This window comes from Ovis aries, chromosome 14 (assembly GCF_016772045.2).
Source record: "Ovis aries strain OAR_USU_Benz2616 breed Rambouillet chromosome 14, ARS-UI_Ramb_v3.0, whole genome shotgun sequence".
In the NCBI taxonomy this organism is placed as follows: domain Eukaryota; kingdom Metazoa; phylum Chordata; class Mammalia; order Artiodactyla; family Bovidae; genus Ovis; species Ovis aries.
Genome location: NC_056067.1, coordinates 47,088,797 through 47,110,351, shown reverse-complemented (window position 1 = coordinate 47,110,351; position 21,555 = coordinate 47,088,797). Strand labels below are relative to the sequence as shown.

At 44.4% G+C, this 21,555-nt stretch overlaps 1 protein-coding gene across 1 annotated transcript; it reads left to right on the top strand.

Annotated features, from left to right (window-relative positions):
- The first annotated feature begins 1,636 nt into the window (after positions 1–1,636).
- Positions 1,637–19,689, top strand: LOC121816432 (WD repeat-containing protein 87-like). Its single transcript, XM_060397846.1, has 8 exons — positions 1,637–1,744; positions 8,243–11,118; positions 12,586–12,848; positions 13,520–14,690; positions 15,969–16,974; positions 17,158–17,608; positions 17,972–18,656; positions 18,918–19,689. The coding sequence occupies exons 1-8, from the start codon at positions 1,637–1,639 to the stop codon at positions 19,687–19,689; spliced, it is 7,332 nt and encodes a 2,443-aa protein (XP_060253829.1).
- Positions 19,690–21,555: the final 1,866 nt, after the last annotated feature.

The window sequence follows — 21,555 nt, the reverse complement described above, 5'->3', positions numbered from 1 at the left end:
GGGTCAGTTTGAGGCCCTGAAAACTACATCTCCTCAGGAGCATCACAGAAGCAGTTTGCACTTATTGTTGTGTCCTTCTCCCTAACCCTTTCTTCATTTCTGGCTCCTGGAATTGAGCTACTTGTTATTCTACCCAGCATCTCTAAGGAGTGTGTAGTAGGAGACTTTCAGCTTATTTCAGTCTGGCATCTTGTTCAGCGTCTGCCTTCTGTGTTGGGTAGTAAACTCGATGCAGGCAGATAGACATTCCTGTTCACTGCTTTGTCTCTAGCCCTCAGCACAGAGCCTGGCATATACTGAACGCTGAGTGAATCTATGTGGAACAGATGAGTGACTTTCACATACATGAAGGCTTCAGTTGTGATGAGGAAAGAGACAGTTGTGTCTACAAAATTATGTCTTAAGAAATGAGCATGCCAATGAAGAGAGTTACAGGAGGGCTGGAAAGCCAGGCTCCTGTGTTGTTTCACCTGTGCTACAACTGACTCACTTAAGCTCACCTAACAGCTTGCTTTTGCTACATTTTTTCCTATTGCAGATTTCATAAAAACCCCTACTTCATTCCTATCTTTTTTTAGAAACCATATTTAGGTATAATTTGCATGTACTAAAGTATACCCATTTAAGTGTATGTTTCGGTGAGTTTTGACGAATTTATATACCCATGTGACAACTACCAAAGACATGATATAGAATATTTCTATCACTGCAAGATGTTCCCTTTTACCCCTGGCTAGCTGCCGCTGCTGCTGCTAAGTCGCTTCAGTCGTGTCCAACTCTGTGCGACCCCATAGACGTCAGCCCACCAGGCTCCCCTGTCCCTGGGATTCTCCAGGCAAGAACACTGGAGTGGGTTGCCATTTCCTTCTCCAATGCATGAAAGTGAAAAGTAAAATTGAAGTCGCTCAGTCGTGTCTGACCCTCAGCGACCCCATGGACTGCAGCCTTCTAGGCTCCTCCATCCATGGGATTTTCCAGGCAAGAGTACTGGAGTGGGGTGCCATTGCCTTCTCCAACCCCTGCGTAGGCAATCCTCCAAATTCTTAGCCCCAAGTAGTCACTCATTTGCTCTCTGTCCCTATAGGTTCAATGATTCCTTTCTAGAATTTCATATAATAGATGGAATCAAATAGTATATGTTCTATAACGTTTTGGGGATTCATCCATGTTGCAAGTATCAGTAGTTCACTCTGACCCCTATTTGTTTTGTTTTGTTTTGTTTTGCTTCACTGGGCCTTCGCTGCTGCACTCAGGCTTTCGATAGTTGAAGCAAGCAGGGGCTATTCTTCCTTGCAGTGTGCGGGCTTTTAATTGCAGCAGCTTCTCATTGCGGAGCGTGGGCTCAATAGTTATGGCACATGGGCTTTGTTGCTCCTTAGCTTGTGAAATCTTGGAGCACGGATGGAATCTGTGTCCCCTGCACTGGCAGGCAGATTCTTATCCACTGTACCACCAGGGAAGTCCTGGCCCCTATCTTTCTGAAATAAGAGCTTCTTCTGTTTCTAAAGGACTAATTTTGCTTCTGCCCTTCTCTGTTTCCCTGTTGCTCTTCTCTCTCTCAGTTTCCTTATTTTCCAGTCTCACATCAGACATTGTAATTCAGTCATTTTTGCTCCCACAGATTCTATAATCCAAGATGTCTTTTAAGTGCTGGGATATCACAAGAACGTCAACATCACCCAGACTTATTCCTGAGTGGAAGGACTTGAAACCCCTCTTAAAGGGCATCCTGAAGGATAAACAGGTGACGTATATGAGAGATACACGCATGGTGGGCTTCGACTAATTCTCTATCCCTGCCAGGGCAGCCTGTGGCAGAAGCAACATGTGATCCACTTTGGAAGGGCCCTCTCATAGCCCTAAACAACTCCCAAGTCTAGATTAATATGATAACGTTAGTTATAATTAGAACATGTGCTGCAAAAACTAAACGAAAACCAGAAAATGGCCTTAAATGGATTAAACAAGCAGGAGGCATCTTTGTCTTACATGGTGTCAAAGAATCGTGTTCCTTTTTACTCCCTTTTTTACCTGTTTAGTATTCAGCTTAGTATCATACGGGTACAAGATAGTTGCCACATTTCCAGCTTTAAATTAAAAGTAGGTAAAAGAGAGAAGGTCAGAGAGCACAGGGTTGTGCCAGCCTTGGTACCATGGTGCTACTCTGTTGTCACTGTTGTTCAAGTGCTCAGTCATGTCCAACTCTTTGTGGCCCCGTGGACTGTGTAGCACACCGGGCTTCCCTGTCCTTCACTATCTCCTGGGGTTTGCTCAAACTCACGCCCATTGAGTCAGTGATGCTATCTTACCATCTCATCCTCTGTCACCCACTTCTCCTTTTGCCTCAATCTTTCCCAGCATCAAGGTCTTTTCCAGTGAGTCAGCCCTTCACACCAGGTGGCTGAAGTGTTGGAGTGTCAGCGTCAGTACCGCTCTCCAGAATATCTGAGTCCATGATCACCTTAATCAAGTTCCAAGTTTTATCGAGATGGAAGGAGGAGGAAGAGCAAGGAGTGGGGATTGACACAGAGTAGGTAACAGTAGTGCCAGGTACAGACACACTGCTTGGGCTTAAGATATCCTTTTCTTTTAGAGTTCTTCTGTAGATGAGCAGTGACAGTGCTGAATGAGTGAGTAAATTATATTTGTACATGAAGTCTGGAAAGGAGGAGAGGAATGGTGATTAACTAAGGCATAAAGGGTGTGCTGCCGTCTATGGGGTCGCAGAGTTGGACATGACTGAAGCAACTTAGCAGCAGCAGCAGCAGCAAAGGGTGTGTAAATGAGGCTTCTGGTTCAATGAAGAGGGAATATCATGATCAGACACCATGATCCTCTCAACTCTGTGGCTGTCCCTGAGTCATGCTTAAAGTTCTCCAGCTCTCTGTATTCTCTGAGAATATACAAAAATCTGACAGTGGGAATTTTAAGGAGGATAGAGATTCTGAGTTATGGATAATGGCTTCAGCACCGTTTCAAAGCCTCTGTGGATGTAGGCAGCAGGCATGATGGGCATTTTGAGTAAAGAAGTATTAATACTTGGAGTATAAAATGAAGCAGGGCAAAGGCTAACAGAGCTCTCCCAAGAGAATGCACTGGTCATAGCAAACACCCTCTTCCAACAACACAAGAGTTGAATCTACCCATGGACTTCATCAGATGGCCATACCAAAATCAGATTGATTATATTCTTTGCAGCCGAAGATGGAGAAGCTGTATACAGTCAGCAAAAACAAGACTGGGAGCAGACTGTGGCTCAGATCATGAACTCCTCATTGCAAAATTCAGACTTAAATTGAAGAAAGGGAAAACCATTTGATCATTCAGGTCATTTGAACATCCAGGTCATCATGACCTAAATCAAATCCCTTATGATTATACAGTGGAAGTGAGGAATAGATTCAAGGGATTAGATCTGATAGAGTGCCTGAAGAACTATGGACAGAGGTTCGTGACACTGTACCATCCCCAAGAAAAAGAAATGCAAAAAGGCAAAATGGTTGTCTGAGGAGGCCTTAAAAATAGCTGAGAAAAGAAGAGAAGCTAAAGGCAAAGAGAAAAGGAAAGATATACCCATCTGAATGCAGAGTTCCAAAGAATAGCAAGGAGAGGTAAGCAAGACTTCCTCAGTGATCAGTGCAAAGAAATAGAGGAAAACGATGGAATGGGAAAGACTAGAGATTTCTTCAAGAAAATTAGAGATACCAAGGGAATATTTCATGCAAATTTGGGCACAATAAAGGACAGGAACAGTATGGACCTAACAGAAGCAGAAGATATTAAGAAGAGGTGGCAAGAATACACAGAAGAACTATACCCCCCCCCCAAAAAAAAATCTTAATGACCCAGATAACCATGATGGTGTGATCACTCACCTAGAGCCAGACATCCTGGAATGTGAAGTCAAGAGGGCCTTAGGAACCATCATTATGAACAAAGCTAGTGGACATGATGGAATTCCGGCTGAGCTCTTTCAAATCCTAAAAGATGATGCTGTTAAAGTGCTGCACTCAGTATGCCAGCAAATTTGGAAAACTCAGCAGTGGCCACAGGACTGGAAAAGGTCAGTTTCGTTCCAATCCCAAAGAAAGGCAACGCCAAAGAATGTTCAAACTACCGCACAATTGCACTTATTTCACATGCTAACAAAGTAATGCTCAAAATTCTCTAAGCCAGGCTTCAACAGTACATGAACTGAAAACTTCCAGATGTTCAAGCTGGATTTAGAAAAGGCAGAGGAACCAGAGATCAAATTGCCAACATCAGCTGGATTATAGAAAAAGCAAGAGAGTTCCAGAAAAATATCTATTTCTGCTTTATTGACTATGCCAAAGCCTTTGATTGTGTGGATCACAACAAACTGTGGGAAATTCTTCAAGAGATGGGAATACCAGACCACCTTCCCTACCTCCTGAGAAATCTGTATGCAGTCAAGAAACAACAGTTAGAACTGGACATGGCACAACAGACTGGTTCTAAATTGGGAAAGGAGTACGTCAAGGCTGTATACTGTCACTCTGCTTATTTAACTTATATGCAGAGTACATCATGAGAAATGCTGGGTTGGATGAAGCACAAGCTGGAATCACGACTGCCAGGAGAAATATCAGTAACCTCAGATATGCAGATTACACCACCCTTATGGCAGAAAGTGAAGAGGCACTAAAGAACGTCTTGAAGAAAGAGAAAGAGCAGAGTGAAAAAGCTGGCTTAAAACTCAACATTCAGAAAACTAAGATCCTGGCATCTGGTCCCATCACTTCATGGCAAATAGATGGGGAAACAGTGGAAACAGTGAGAGACTTTCTTTTCTTGGGCTCTAAAATCACTGCAGATGGTGAGTGCAATCATGAAATTAAAAGATGCTTGCTCCTTGAAAGAAAAGCTGTGACCAACCTAGACAGCATATTAAAAAGCAGAGACATTACTATGCCAAGAAAAGTCCATCTAGTCAAAGCTGTGGTTTTTCCAGTAGTCATGTATGGATGTAAGAATTGGACCATAAAGAAAGCTAAACAGTGAAGAATTGATGCTTTTGAACTGTGGTGTTGACAAAGACTCTTGAGAGTCCCTTGGACTGCAAGGAGATCCAACCAGTCCATCCTAAAGGAAATCAATCCTGAATATTCATTGGAAGGACTGATGCTGAAGCTGAAACTCCAATACTTTGGCCACCTGATGTGAAGATCTAACTCACTGGAAAAGACCCTGATGCTGGGAAAGACAGAGAAGGCAATGGCACCCCATTCCAGTACTCTTGCCTGGGAAATCCCATAGATGGAGGAGTCTGGTAGGCTACAGTCCATGGGGTCTCGAAGAGTCAGACACAACTGAGCAACTTCACTTTCACTTTTCACTTTCATGCACTGGAGAAGGGAATGGCAACCCACTCCAGTATTCTTGCCTGGAGAATCTCAGGGACAGGAGCCTGGTGGGCTGCCATCTATGGGGTCGCACAGAGTCGGACATGACTGATATGACTTAGCAGCAGCAGCTGGGAAAGATTGGAGGCAGGGGGAGAAGGAGACGACAGAGGATGAGATAGTTAGATGGCATCACCAACTCAATGGCCATGTGCTTGAGCAAGCTCCAGGAGTTGGTGATGGACAGGGAGGCCTGGCGTGCTGCAGTCCATGAGGTCGCAGAGTTGGACATGACTGAGTGGCTGAGCTGAACTGAACTGAACTTGAGTATTTCACTTGCCAGCCTAGGTGGTCATAGTCCACATTCTAATACAGAGAGACTTGGAGAGTTAAATTCATGGACGATTGTTCAAGAGGCAGGTATAGTATGAGTGTCTGCTAAGAGGGACTTCCAAAGTAAAGTTATTGAGCCTCAGCTTTGGTTAGTCAGAATGAGGAGTTCACATATGCTTGTTATAAGGATATCCTTATATAAATAAGGATATATATCCTAGGAAGATGCTACAGTCACTAGAAGGTAGTGTGTATTGTACTAGTAACATGTTGAAAAGAAACAAACTTCTCTTGAGAGATGCATGTGTGTGAAGTGTGTGCACATGTGCACACACACACACTCCACTGAGTCAGAATTCAGAATATTGGAGCTGAAGCACAGCTAACTCTGTGTTGTCAACAACATGTTTTCCATGGATGCCCATGAGAATAGTGAAGGAGGTGCATGCCACAAGGGTCTAGTTGTCACACATGGTGGGCATTCCACGTGTGTGAAGCATGAGTTTCCCAGAGGCTACATATCATGTCTGTGATTGTGACAGGAGTGGTCCTTTGGGTGCAGGCGGGAACTTAAAAGTTTTGGTCCAACTGTGACAGGGAGAGATATTTACCAAGGTTGAGTTCCTTTGTCATTCTCATATAGGATTGTATTTCTTTTGAAGATTTTGTTTTGTATAGTCATTTGTTAGAAGGCTCAGTAGTAAAGAATCTGCCTGTCAATGCAGGAGACAAGGAAGACATGGGTTCGATCCCTGGGTTGGGAAGATCCCCTGGAGGAGGAAATGACACCCCACTTCAGTATTCTTGCCAGGAAAATCCCATGGACAGAGGAGCCAGGCAGGCTACAGTCCATGGGGTTGCAATGAGTAGGACACAACTGAGCAACTGAGCATACGTACATACAAACATATAGTCATGTGTTAGTTGTTTGCTTAGCACCTGTTCCACTGGACTCTTATCTTTTAAGAGCTTAGCCCATAACTCTTTTGCTTAGCATCATATCCCCAGTGTCTGTCACAAACATACCACCAGCCTTTCTCAAAGGTGGTACCTCATCTGACCCATAGGACACAGACAATGATTTGAGGGGCTATTTTCTCAGTTCTCTTAAGGATGGTACATAACTAGTAGCATTCCTGATGCATAGGGAAGAATTAATACCTATTATATAGAATAGATATGTTGGGGTGTTGGGGCTTACTTCTCTCACAGAACTTTGGTGAAGAAGGCTGGCAGATACTGTGATGAATTAGGATGCATTCTGAGGGTGAGGGAGGAGAGGATAGCTCCCCCAGTTGTGCTTTCTAGGAGGGTGAATAAATGTTGGTTAGTGAAAGAACAGATTACCACTAATCCCTCAATAAATATTCATTAAATGAATGAGTATGTGGGGATTCAACCCTCTTAGCTCAGGTCACTCCTCTCTCTCAGGTTGGTGAAAAGACAGAGGGTGATGTGAAAATGCTGAGTGACTGGACTGAGATTCTATGCCAAGAGTCTCACCATCCTGAGAGCAAACCTTTCATCTGCTTCTACTCCACTGATGACAACTATTTTGTTTCCTTAAACTGGGTGGAACTGTATTCAAAGCAAATGCAGGTAAAGTGACCTCATCCTTTTCCCTCTCATTTAAAAAAAAATTGTATTTATTTATTTGGCTGCACTGGGTCTTTGTTGCTGGGCTCAGCCTCTCTCCAGTTGTGATGAATGGGGGCTACTCTCCAGTTGCAGTGAGCGGCTTTCTCATTGAAGTGGCTTCTTTTGTCATGGAGCATGCACTCTAGTGCACGCACGTTTCAGTAGTCACGCTGCATAGGCCTACTAGTTGTGGCTTGTGGGCTCTATAGCACAGACTCAATATTTGTGGCACACAGGCTTAGCTGCCCCACGGCATGTGAATATTCCCAGGCCATGGAATGAACCCATGTCCCCTACATTGGTAGGCAAATTCTTAATCTCTGGACCACCAGGGAAGGTCCCCTACCTCGTTCCTAATCCACTTTACATGCATCATACTTAAACTGCCCTCATCTCAGGATGCTGAGGGTGATTCTAAGCTAGCTCATTGTAATGCTCATCTCCATATACCAATCTGACCTGGATGCAGTGATCCGTCTTCCTCTCTAGTCATCAAGTTGACAGAATTCACATTCTCCATAAAGTAGGCTAAAGGTCAAGAAAAGAGCCTTAAGAATAGTGCTTCTATCACACACCTGACTTCTAGCAACAGGAAACTCCCAAAGTCAAGCTATTCAGTCTTTTCTTAGACCCACAAGAGGGAAAAGGGATCTAAACATTCAACTTTTTTCTACTCCTCATTTAAAATTTTTATTTATTCAGCTGTGCCAGGTCTTAGCTGCAGCATGTAATCTTTGATCTTTGCTGGGGCATGTGGGATCTGGTTCCGTGACCAGGGATCAAATTCAGGCCCTCTGCATTGGGAGCACAAGCCTTAGCCACTGGCCCACCAGGGAGATCCATTTACCCTTCACACTGGGGAGTAGCCTTCCTCCATGGTGAAGCTTTCATCTCTCATCCTATTCTAGGCAGTACTCTGGATACAGAAGAAAGCTGCAGAAATGGAAGGAGTGATAAAAAAGATAAAGTTCCATGTGATGGCTCAGGTGCCACCCATCCAAGCAATGGTCCACATAGCTCCCTATCACATGTTAATTGCTTACTGTGATGACATGTGCCTGCGGCTCTTTGGGGATCACCATCAAGGCTTCATATCTCTGGGTATGGTCCCCTGTCGTTTCTCCATCAGCTGCCTCAGCTATGACTCAGAAACTGAGATGCTTCTCTCTGGTACCCTGGGGGCTGTGGTCACCTGGTTTATCTTGCCAAATGGCAGGGGCCTGCAAATGGCCCAAACTGTGCCTATGCCTGGTGGTGAGCTTGTTCAGGGCTTTTCCCTGAATGGCCCCCCAGGCTTCCTGGTGGCTCATTGTGAGAATAAGCTGAGAGTCTTCACCCACCAAGGTCAGGGCCAGCTGGAAGAGGTGAAGAAGTTCACTCCTATCAACAGTGGCTCCACCATCACCTGCTCCTTCACTTGTTTATCTCAGGGCTACTTCTATGTTGGAAACAAGGATGGAGAAATCCATGCCTGGGGTCTAGACAGAGGAAACTTCCTCCACAGCTTCCAGGCTCATTCCTCATCAGTGATATGTATCCAAAGCCGGTCAGAGACCTATACCTTACTAACAGCGGGTGGTGAAGGTGTAGTGAAGGAATGGAACCTTGCCTTTGGGAACTTGCTGCGGCAGCTGGACATTGACAAGAACATGCAGAGACTGCAGTTCATTGATAATAGCACCTTTTTCTGCCAGACTAACCACAATTTCTCATTGTATCACCTGCGCTACTTTTATAGCCTCTTCAATGTCTGTGGTTCTGCTCCCCAGGAGGTGCGGCGGGTCTGCTGTGGCCATAATTGGACTCGGATCCTATGTGCCACTAAGGACGGTCTGTTGCGATTCTTATCTCCAGTAACGGGAGATCTCCTGGTTATCACCTGGCCTCTACTTATCATGGATAAGGCTGTGGCTTGGGCCTATGACTCACACAGAGAGGAGCTCTTTGTGGCAACAGATGGTTCAGAGGTGCTGGTGTTTGACGCAACACGCTCTCCTTGCACAGCCAAGTATCTTATGTGTCCTTCAGTAAACCCTGGGGATAGAGTCAGATGCCTGGCCTATGGGCACTACCATTTGGGTAAGGGCCTTGTAGGACTGATGTTCAGTGGGCATGACAGCGGCACTGTGAGAATCCTCTCCCACTACAGTTGTGCCCGAGTAGCAAAGATTCTTCACTCTGGGGCAGTCCTGGCATTGTCTACCCTGGAGGGTCCCCAGGAGTACTCCTTGGTCTGTTCTTATGGCATGGATAATATTGTATACCTCACAGAAGCTGTGCTGCAGGGGAACAGGGTAGTCCTGCAGCCTGTCAGCAAAATTATCTGTGTTTGGCCCCTAAAACACGTGATACTCTTGCCAGGTTCTGTGGGTGCCATCACTGAGAACCACCACTGGCATCTCTGGAGTTATCAGAACCTCCTGACATCTCCAGGATCAAAGCAGAGATCTGACTTTAAAGAGACAGAATGCCTGCACCGGTGTGCCATCACTTCATTTGATGTCTGCCTTTCCCTGAAACTTTTTGTCACAGGGGACACTGGCGGCTTAGTCCGGATCTGGGACTTCCATGGGAAACTCATAAGTGAGTTGGACTCTGCGTTACATTTTGGCCCACTCTGCTTTGCCAATGACCGGGGTGACCTGCTTTTGACTTTCAACCAGAGTCTTTACCTGGTATCCTGCTTAAAACTGCTCCCTCCAGCCCAGCTGATTCACCTTACTCTCCTGAACAATGCAGATGACATACAAGAAGCCCCAAAACCCTTCCTGCCTAGCTTCTTCTTTTCATTCGAAAAAGTATTTGTACCCAAATTTGTCTACTTTGGTCAAGGGTTGCAGGAATTACGGGGGCTAGAGGCCCTTGTTAACAAGCGGATGATTGCCTTTGACCATACTGTGCCCCATGTTGTGGAGGAAGAGAGGCCTAAGTCCTCTGTGATGCAGGAGGGACCCACATTGCATTTTTTGGAAGATAAGTATACTGATTTTCCTATTCTTACTCCCAAGCGTGATCGTCCCCCATTCGTGGTTCCTCCTCAGTTGCGACTGGGTGGCTGGGATGGGTTGAAACCTTACCAGATATTACGGTGTTTCTTTGGTCAAGGGCGGCCTTGGCCCTTTCCTCCAGATGGCTACATCCCCAACTCAGTGATCCGTGCCCGTCTTTGGCCTGAAGGTACCCCCGTCTTCTTGCATTGTGATCTCCACTCATCCTACCAAGATAAGGACTGGGACATGACTGGACTGAGCAGAAGTCAGGCACTGTCACCTGTGACTTCAATAAAACAGAAAATCTCAAAGAGGAAACCAGACCGAAAACCCACGCTGGGAAAACAAACTTTCTTTGATATTCTTGTAAACTTGGCCAGTCAAAATTGGATGGGAAGAAAACTGGATGAAGGACTTATCAATACTATAATTGAGACCATCCTCAACCTCACAGTTTACTGTTCTATAGAGCAATACAAGACGTATATCAGTATCCTGGCACAGATTTTTGCCTCCCATCAAGTATCTCCAAGGTGGCATTCTGAAACTGCTTGTCGCCTCATGGAAGACACAACTCATTCCAATCCAGAGGTCCGGGAGACAGCCTGGGAGGGACTGGAGAAGCTAGGCTTCATGAGCCGTCTCTTTGCGATTCCCCTGGCTGTGGGATTGATGGACAGTGATAAAAATGTGCGGGCTAAGGCCTTATACCTTATGGTAAGAGTCACAGGCATCCAAACTAAGAGCATGCTGATAGCTCTACTGAAGAGACGAGACACTCTCCAGGAAATGCAGTAAGTCAGTAACCTTATCCCCTTCTGTTCCTTCTGGCTCCTAACCTTCAAAATCTGATGCTTCTTTTCCTTTTCCCACAACTTTTTCTGTTCTTTTCCTCTGCCTGTGTTCTTTGTTTCTCTTTGCTTTCCCCCCACACACTGTCAATCCCTTACTGACTTAAAAAAAAAAAAAAAGCACAACATGAGAGTCAGGAGTTAAGTTTTATTTGGGCAAAATGAGGATCATAGCTCAGGCTATGACCGCATTTCAGATATTTCTGAGAAAATGCTCCAAAGAGTTGGGGGGGGGGGAGGTGTGCAGGGGGAGGTCAATATATATGTGATTTTGGTGAAGGCGGAGTTCATACAATCAAGTGCCTATTTTTGCAGAAGGTTTCTGCTAGTCACAAGGAGCAAATGTCACCATGAAGGAATCTGGTGCTTTTCTAGATATGAGGAGATGCAAGAATTGGGCTCATACATTAAAAAGAATGAAATAATGCCATCTGCAGCAATATTGATGGACCTAGCGAGTGTCATACTTAATGAAGTAAATCAGACAGAGAAGGAGAAATATCATATGACATCCCTTATATGTGGAATCTAAAAAGAAATGATACAAATGATCTTACAAAACAGAAAGAGACTCACAGACTTAGAAAATGAACTTACGGTTGCCAGGTGGAAAAGATAGTTAGGGAGTTTGGGATGGTCATGTACACACTGCTGTATTTAAAATGGGTAACTAACGAGGACCTATTGTAAAGCACATGGAACTCTGCTCAATGTTATGTGGCAGTCTGAATGGGAGGGGGTTTGGGGAAGAATGGATACATGTATATGTATGACTGAGTCCCTTTGCTGTTCACCTGAAACTATCACAACATTGTTAATTGGCTATATCCCAATAAAAAATTAAAAGTTCAAAAAAGAAAAAAAAAAAGGAATTGGGCACATAAAATCAGTTCCTGAAAATATCTAACCATCTAAAGATCTGTTCTGCCAGTTTTCCCAGAGCAGACTGCCTTATTCCTGATCTCCACCTCCTGAACACAGTTCAGGGTGTGTTGATGGTCAACAACCACATTTGCACATGACTTAATCCTTGTAGAGGCAGATGGCAAATGTCCTTGGCAAGTGGCAATTTGTAGCTGAAACCCTCTTTTTCTGTCCATTGAGTAGCCTGCTCTTCCATCATTTCCTCATTTCCTTAAGATTCTTCGAGACTCAAGTCCCCAAATCACCCAACTAAAGAAGCATCTTGGGTCACTCTGACTACTCTATTCCTTACTGTTGTAGATTTTTACCTCTTTATCCATCTTTTACCTTGAACTACTCTGTCCTAGATGGTTACTTTAGCCCTGCCTCTTCCACTATCCTTAAGCCACTACCTCCTTTTCTCTTCTTCCTTCTTCTCCTCCTTTTCCTCTAATTTGGTTTTATTGATGGCTGGGTATAATCCTTGTTTTACCTTGACTTTTGTAGGGAAGACTTTATTGGAGAAATCTCTCTGGACCAGCTGCTAGGAATTCAACCTAGTGGTATCCAGTACCTGCTTACTCAGGTGGAACAGCGGTTAAATGAGAACCTAACCTTGTCACACAGAGAGGAGAAACCTCCTTTGCTTTTAGTTATATCAAGGGATCGTGAACTTGATGAACAAACACTCAAAATTTGGTCAGAACCTGCAAAGATCGCCAAACCAGATCAAAGAATGACACGTGTTACAGCAAAGAGCAAAAATCTCAGTATGTATGGGGTAACATATTGGGTATATTTGGGGCCCACTTTAGGGCACCAAAAGGCAGGGTCAATAAGCCCAAGTTATATAAAAAGATACCAGTGGTGACAGACTTAAGAAAGGACTCTTTCACAGAAAGTAACCTTTCTGGGAAAGACCTACCCCATAACAAATTTGTTTTTATTGTTTAGTCACTAAGTTGTGTGTGCCTCTTTTGCGACCCCATAGACTATAGCCTGCCAAGGTCTTCTGTCCATGGGATCTCCCAGGCAAGAATACTGGAGTGGGTTGCCATTTCCTTCTCCAGGAGATCTTCCCACAACAAATATCAAGGTCTCATTTCTTTGTGCTGTGCTGTCCTAACTCACTTCAGTCCTGTCCAACTCTTTGGGACCCTATGGACTGTAGCTTGCCAGGCTCCTCTGTCCACGGGATTTCCCAAGCAAGAATACTGGAGTGAGCTGCCATTTCCTTCTTTGGGGGGTCTTCCCACAACAAATACCAAGTCTTATTTCTTTAGGGATATGGAAAAAGAGCAGGCACTTCTGGGCCATAAAGCTTTTGTCGTCTGTACTTTTTGTTACCTTTTACAGCAGTTCATTGAACTAGGTGTGTCAGAGGATCTCACTCAGGACTTCTGTGTTTTTCTCAATTACTTTTCTCCCAATATCTCTGCAGTTAAAAAGGACATGAAAATTTCCAGGAAGCAGGGAGAGACAGAATTGAGCCCTGTGTTGGTGACTTTAGAGCATGAAGGTGAACAGAGAGAAGCCAAGGAATCAGATCAAATTGACATTCAGGATGTTGCCTCAGAGCCAGAGCTGTCGCTAAGTACTCTCAGCCCAGTCACATCCAAAGAGGATGCTGAATCAAAGGAGGTTGTGTTGGAGACCAAAAAAGTCACAGAACTCACAAAAGCCTTGGAGATCAAAAAAGCAGTGAAGGCCAGAGAGGCAGTGGAGGCCATGGGAGTTATGAAGGCTATAGATCAACAGTACATGAGAGATTATGGAAAAGTGATCCCTGAAGCACAGAGACAAGAACACCTGAAAAAGCTCTGGGAAAGAGCAATGAAAAAAACCCATCACAAAGTAAGTGTGAAGTTGAAAGAGAAGAGAAAATTGAAGGAAATTCCAGAAACAACTGCAGAAGAGCCCAAGAAAGAAGTTATACAGGTTGCTGAGCAAGAAGATGATGCAACAAAGGTATTTAGAAAGGATGGTCGTGGTTTGTCTGGGATCCCTGGCCGCACGACCAAATCAGAAACCAGATCTTGGCGGGATGACATTTGCAATCTTGTGACCTCAAGGATAGCAAGTTCCAATCCAAGAATGTTAAGGGATCTGAGTGAAGAGTTGGTGAACTGGGCTCAGGCAATCCTTGCTCCCCAAGAGCCCAGCTGGGATCTCTTCCAGGAGATTTGTCCTCTTTTAAAGGACTCATCAGAACTGGATGACATGGAGATGGAAGAAACACCTGTTGTAACAGAAGGGGTTACAGAGGTTGTCAAGGAAGAAAAGACAGTAGGACTCGGAGAACAAGAACAAAGAGCTAAAAAAATGTTAAAGAAAGGCAAGGTGTCTTCTAAAGTCAAGAAAAAGAAAGTTGCTTACTTAGATGATCACCAAGTATCAGACAAAATGAGATTCCAAAAAGTAAAGATACTAGCTATGCAAAAAGGGAAAATAATTGGGGAAGAAAGAAAACTGAGTAAGCAGGATTTGAAATTAATGCAGGGAAAAGAGAAACTGACCAAGGACAAGAAATCGATCCTTCAAAAAGAAAAAAGAGCTGAGGAGGAAGAAATATCACCCATCTCACAAAAGAAGTTAACCAAGGCAGAGCAGAAGTTAGTCCAAGGAGAAAAGAAGGGAACTGGGAAAGAAGAGGAACTGCTAGGAAAAGGAAAGAGGGTGAACTGGGAGAGGGGAAAGGTCACCCGGGGACAAAGGACATGGTACTCGGAGAAGGTTACGCTGGACCACAAAGAAGGTAGGCAGGCCCAGGAAGAAGGGTTGCCTGCCTGGGAGGAAAGGAAGTTGCTCCATGAAGAGGAGGAGCTGATAGAGGAAGAGGAGGAGCTGATGGAGGAAGAGGAGGAGCTGATGGAGGAAGAGGAGGAGCTGATGGAGGAAGAGGAGGAGCTGATGGAGGAAGAGGAGGAGCTGATGGAGGAAGAGGAGGAGCTGATGGAAGAAGAGGAGGAGCTGATGGAGGAAGAGGAGGAGTTGAGTGAGGAAGATGAAGAGCTGAGAAAGGAATTGGAGGTGCTGGGTGAGGAACTGGAGAAGCTAGTTGAGGCACTGGGGGACCTCAATGAGGAACTAGAGGAGCTGGGTGAGGAAGAGGAGGCGCTGACCCAGAAGGAGGAAATAATCCAGAACCTAGAGAAACAAATTGAAAAAATGATGAAAAGCTATCGCAAAATGAAGAAACAAATGGGGGAAACGGAGAAACATGATAAGGAAGAGGCATGGGAATGGGAAAAATTGGCCCAGGAAGAGGAACATTTGTCTAAAGAAGAGGAAAGACTGTCTGGGGAAGAGGGAAAATGGACATTAAAAAGACACAGCTTGGTAAAGCAAGAGATGAAATTGATCCGAGAAAAGAAGAAATCGTTCATGATAGAGAAGAAAGAGGCCCGTAAAAAGAAACAAATCCAAGAAAAGGAAAAGCAAGTTGAGAAACCGGAGAAAGTAGACCAGGAGAGGCAGGCTAAGGAAAAGGAGGAAGATGCCAAGGACAAGCAATTAGCCAGGAAAAGACAGAAACTAAGCCAAAAAGAGGAGGAAATGTTTGGAGAAAAGGAAAAACTGTCACAACAAGAAGTTAAACAGATCCAGAAAAAGGCAAGCAAAGCTTGGGAAAAGGAGGGAGGGACCCAGAAAGTGGAGAAAATAACTAAGAAAAAGAGACGACAGATCTCAGGGAAAAACTTGGATCTAGGAGAGAAGGGAGAGGCTAGGGAAATGGAGAAACTGTCACTGAAAGAAGAGAAACAGGCCCAGGAAGGAAAGAGACAGGATCAGAAAAAGGAAAAATTGACTCCCAAAGTAGAGGAAGCAGCTGAGGAAAAAACCCAACTAGTCAGAGAAAAAATGAAACTGGTCTCAAAAGAGAAAAGTAGAGAGAAAATTGAGAAAGTGTCCCCCAAAGAAGAGAAATGGGTCATGGAAAAAGAGGACAAAATCAGCAAGGAAAAAAAACAATGGGCCCAAGAAAGAAAACTAGCCCTACCAGAGGAGAAACAGGCCCAGAAAGAGAGAATATGGGGTCAGAAAGAGAGTGAGCGAATAAAACAATGGGCCTGGAGAAAAGAGAAATTGTCCCAAGAAGAGAAGAAACAAGCCGGTGAAATGGACAAAAAGTCCCAGCAAAGACAGGCAAGGGCTTTAGAGAAAAGACTGACTCAGGAAGACAGTATTATGGGCAAGGAAGAGAGGCACATTGCCAAGAAAGAAAGGGCAATAGCCAGGGAAGGAATTGGTGTAACTAAGAGAAAGGAAAAAGCAACTCAAGAAGAGAAAGAAACTATTGAAGAAGAGGGGAAACTGGCCTATGACGTTAGGGCCAAGGAGATGGGTGTTGCTAAGGAAGAAAAGAAAAGAATCCAAGAGGAGAGTATACAGGGAATGAGGAAACTGGATATGGGGATGGGGATTAGTTCTGAAGGAAGAGAGACTAGTTCCAGAGAAAAAGATATAAGGAAGAAAGAGAGTCACCTGATGCGGATCCTGGTTAAAATAATTAGAGAAATGAATAAAGTGCCATTGAAAGAAACAGGAATACCTGAGGAAGATCAATTGTTTTCTATGGGAATGAGTGAAACTGATGGCCAGAGGTGGGAATTTTCTAAAGAACCAGAGGAAATAACCAGAGAAGAGAAGCAGCTGGTTCAGAGAGAGAGAAAACTAGAAGACGACAGACTAGCTACTGAAGAGAGAATACTGACTGATGAAGAGGGCTTGGAGGAAGACCAAAGGTTATTAGAGAAGGTCCAGGAAAATATACTATTAGATAAAACCCAGGTAGACAGTATGTTGAAAGAGGCTCAGCAGCAAAATCTGTTAGGAGAAAAGCAGCTGAAGAAGCTTCTAAAGATAATCAAGGAGAAGAAACCAGAAAAGACCCAGGTAAAGTGGTTATTAGAGAATATCAGAGACATACTATTCGAAGGCTTATCAGAGAGTTTGTTAGAGAAGGAAGTGGAAGCTCCAACTAAGAAGAGGATAGATGAGGAGAGGCTCATTGAAGGAGAGGAGGAGGAGGAGGAGGAGATTCTGCCCAAGAAAGAGAAAAGGAAACACCTGATGAAGAAGAAGGAAAAGAAAGTAAGCCTGAGTGAAGAGGAATTGGAGGAGAGTTTGGCTGGGAAGCATAAGAAAAAGAGTTCAACCCAAATAAGGAAAAAGGAAAAGAAACTGACTCAGGAGAAAGAGAAGCTGCATAAGAAGGTAAAAGAGGGCCCACATGAGGAAGAGATGGAGCTCTTCAGCAAGGAGGAAGGTAGGGACCCACACATGGAGGAGGAGGAGGAGGACCTCAGTGAGGAGGAGGAGAGCCAAAGTGAGGAGAATCTGAGTGAAGAGGAAGAGGGCCTGAGTGAGGAGGAGAGTCTGAGTGAAGAGGAAGAGGAGGGCCTGAGTGAGGAGGAAGAGGGCCTGAGTGAGGAGGAAGAGGGCCTGAGTGAGGAGGAGAAGAGCCTGAGTGAGAAAGAGAAGAGTCTGAGTAAGAAAGAGAAGGCTCTGCGTGAGAAGAAGAGTCTGAGTGAGAAAGAGGAGAAAGAAGAAAAAATGGAGAAGGCAGAGAAAAAAGAGGAGGAAAAGAAGGCAAGACAGAAGGATGAGGAGAGTATGAGTAAAGAGAAGGAACAGCCAAGAAAACTTACAGAGGCAATGCTCCCAATAAAGCAGAGAGTATGGAAAACAGAGCTCCCAAAGGAAGGAGTGAACTTATCGAAGCCAGCGACAGTAAGTGAGGTTCTTGCTGAGAAAAGGGAAGACACAGCTAAAGAAGAAATGGCTCCTAAAAGAGACAGATTGCTTTATGGACAGGTAAGTCCCACAGTTAGGGATAAGACTATGTGGCCAACAATTATGAAGAGCCCTCTCGAAACACCATTTCCTGTAGCCCTGGGAAAAGAAAAGGGAATGGTCCTGAAAGTGTTAGGGCATCATTTCGATTTGGAAGGACAGGAAAGTCAACTTCTTAAAGCATACCCTGTGACAACATCATGGGGAAGACAAGAGGATGTGCTCTTGGAGAAAGGCAGGGGCATGTTTTTACAAGTCATGGGAATGGAGACACAGACCCCAAAAGGCCTCCACAAGCCAAAGTCTCACTTACTTGAAATTATCAGAGAATCACAGAAACCTAAACGCAGGCCCAAAGATGGCACCTTGAAGTGGTTCTTACAGTCTCAGGATTCTCAAAAGGGCAAGACTGAGGGCCAGGCCCCTGCCCCTGCCCCAACCACAGCCCTGTACCCATCCCTTACCTCTATGCCAGCTAAAAGGCTTGATTCCCCAGATGAGGACTGGATTAGTAATGTCTTAGTAAGACTGGAAGCAGGAGAACAACTTTCAAGGGACAGTTTCCATAGACTGAGCCAACTCCTCAAGCACCTCACTTCAAAGGGATATTTGAAACAAACACATCTGTACAGTCTTAAAGCTGTGGCTAAACGCCTCCAGCAGAACCTACAGGGAGGTCACAGAGATATATCACGATGCTATAAAGATGCTTTGAGCCCAGTATACATAAAAGCGATCCCTCCAATCAGAAGGAAAGAAATGGAGAGTTGGGGAGAGCCATTCCCTATCCATGAGCCAGTGTTACTGTCAGCTACTAACAGGACTCAGACCACACAGGATCTCAGCTGGCATCCCTTAGCTGAGTCTTATAGGAAGGAGCAAGAACAGCAGTTATCCACTGCTGTCAAGAAGGTAAAGCACCTTTATCAAACCAGAAAGGATGTTCCTACAGCCTTCTATCCCTCTATGGATAAAGAGTCCTTGGACATCCGAGCCTTGGGGAGAAGAAGTGAGCTCCCCACATTTCACAAAGCAAAGTCCCGGCCCATCCCTACATCAGCGTTACCATCAATGACCTACAGGGTTCAAGATCCAAAGGCTCTAACTTGGCTTCTTTTAGGAGAGCCTTACAGGAGTGCACGGGCACAGCAGTTATCCCATGTTCTCCAAGAGATGGGAATGCAACACTTTCATCCTGCCACAAGAGATATTTTCACAGGTGCCCATGCTTCTGTGGGAAAACAAACTCTGGCACTGATGTTTCAGAATGATCTCAGGGCTCTGAAGGGTGAAGGTAGGGCCCTCAAGCTGCCCCAGCTGGAAAAGAAGGCACAGCCTGTCTCTAAAGACAAGGAAGAGCTCCCCCAATGGGAGACGTTTGTGGCCTTGTACCATGTTCTGCGGATGTTGCAGAAGCGATATGCGAGAGACAGTGCTGCGTGGATGGAACAGTTTAAACGTCTCATGGACTTGTACCAGCTCAAGTCCCCCCGAATCCAGAGGCTGCTACTGGAGTTGCTGTGGGGAAAGAGACTCCAACCACAACAGATCATCTACGAAGACATTGCAAGGATCAAGGAGTTGGTGCCTGGTGAACGGTTACTCTCTGACCTGTTGTGTGGTAGTTCTCGTACCCCTGCAGGTCCCCTTGAGTTCCAGAATGTTGTACCCTTGCCTGGGCAGAACAGAGTGCATACTATTCAACCAACGGGCATTGCCCAGTATGGATTCTTAGAACTTGCCTGGAAAAGGCTACCAAGGGTCAATCCTTACCGTAGGGAGAGGCTGCCCAACATCCCTACCCCCACTCTCTGATTTGGTTGACTATTAAGATTCTGGGGACTTACTGGAAAATAAGACCCAGCCACAAGTTTTAAGCCTCCTTACCTGGTACCCACTTTAAGGTGAGGATAGACATGGACTCCTTTTCATTCAGCTCCAGAAACCTATTAACACATACTAAATAAAATGACATTTCTCATTTGTAACAAATTTGTTATTCAGTCGCTAAGTTGTGTCCAACTCTTTGAGACCCCATGGACTGCAGCACTCTAGGCCTCCTTGTCCATCACTATCTCCTGGAGTTTGCTTAAACTCATGTCCATTGGGTCAGTGATGCTATCTACCCATCTCATCCTCTGCTGCCTTCTCCTTCTCTTGCCTTTGATCTTTCCCAGCATCAGTGTCTTTTCCAATGAGTTGTCTCTTTGCATCAGCTGGCCAAAGGATTGGAGCTTCAGCTTCAGCATCAGACCTTGCAATAAATATTCAAGGTTCATTTCTTTAGGATTGACTGGTTTATTCTCTTTGCAGTCCAAGGGACTCTCAAGAGTCTTCTCCAGTACTACAATTTGAAAGCATCAGTTCTTCAGCACTCAGCCTTCTTTATGGTCCAACTCTCATATCCATTCATGACCACTGGAAAAACCATAGCTTTGACCATATGGAACTTTGTCAGCAAAGTTATGTCTTTGCTTTTTAATATGGTGTCTAGGTTTGTCATAGCTTTCTTTCCAAGGAGCATCTTTTAATTTCATGGCTGCAGTCACTGTCCACAATGGTTTTGAAACCCAATAAAATAAAATCTAACAAATACTTTGGCTTATTTCTGTTCTTCCCCATGCTTAGAATCCCCTAAAAAGTAGACAGGAAAACAAAACAAAAAAAAAAAAAAACAAAAACAAAAAAAACCTTTGTCCTAAGAGAAGTAAAAGGCAAAGGAGAAAAGGAAAGATACAACATTTGATTGCAGAGTTCCAAAGAATAGCAAGGAGAGATAAGAAAGCCTTGCTCAGTGATCAATGCAAAGAAATACAGGAAAACAACTGAATGGGAAAGATTAGAGATCTCTTCAAGAAAATTAGAGATATCAAGGGAATTTTCATGTAAAGATGGGCACAATAAAGGACAGAAATGGTATGGACCTAACAGAAGCAGGAGATATTAAGAAGAGGTGACAAGAATACACAGAAGATCTGTACAAAAAAGATCTCACAACCCAGATAATCACGATGGTGTGATCACTCACCTAGAGCCAGACATCCTGAAATGTGAAGTGAAGAGGGCCTTAGGAACCATCATTATGAACAAAGCTAGTGGAAGTGATGGAATTCCAGATGAGCTATTTCAAATCCTAAATAATGATGCTGTTAAAGTGCTGCACTCAATATGCCTGCAAATTTGGAAAAGTTAGCAGTGGCCACAGGACTGGAAAAGGTCAGTTTTCATTCCAACCCCAAAGAAAGGCAATGCCAAAGAATGCTCAAACTACCGCACAATTGTACTCCTCTCACATGCTAGCAAAGTAATGCTTCAAATTCTCCAAGCCAGGCTTCAACAGTATGTGAACCATGAACTTCCAGATGTTCAAGCTGGATTTAGAAAAGACAGAAGAACCAGAGATCAAATTGCCAACATCTGCTGGATCATCAAAAAAGCAAGAGAGTTCCAGAAAAAATCTACTTCTGCTTTATTGACTATGCCAAAGCCTTTGACTGTGTGGATCACAACAAACTGTGGGAAACTCTTCAAGAGATGGGAATACCAGACCACCTTACCTGCCTCCCAAGAAATCTGTATACAGGTCAAGAAACAACAGTTAGAACTGGACATGGAACAACAGACTGGTTCTAAATCAGGAAAGGAGTATGTCAAGGCTGTATATTGTCACCCTGCTTATTT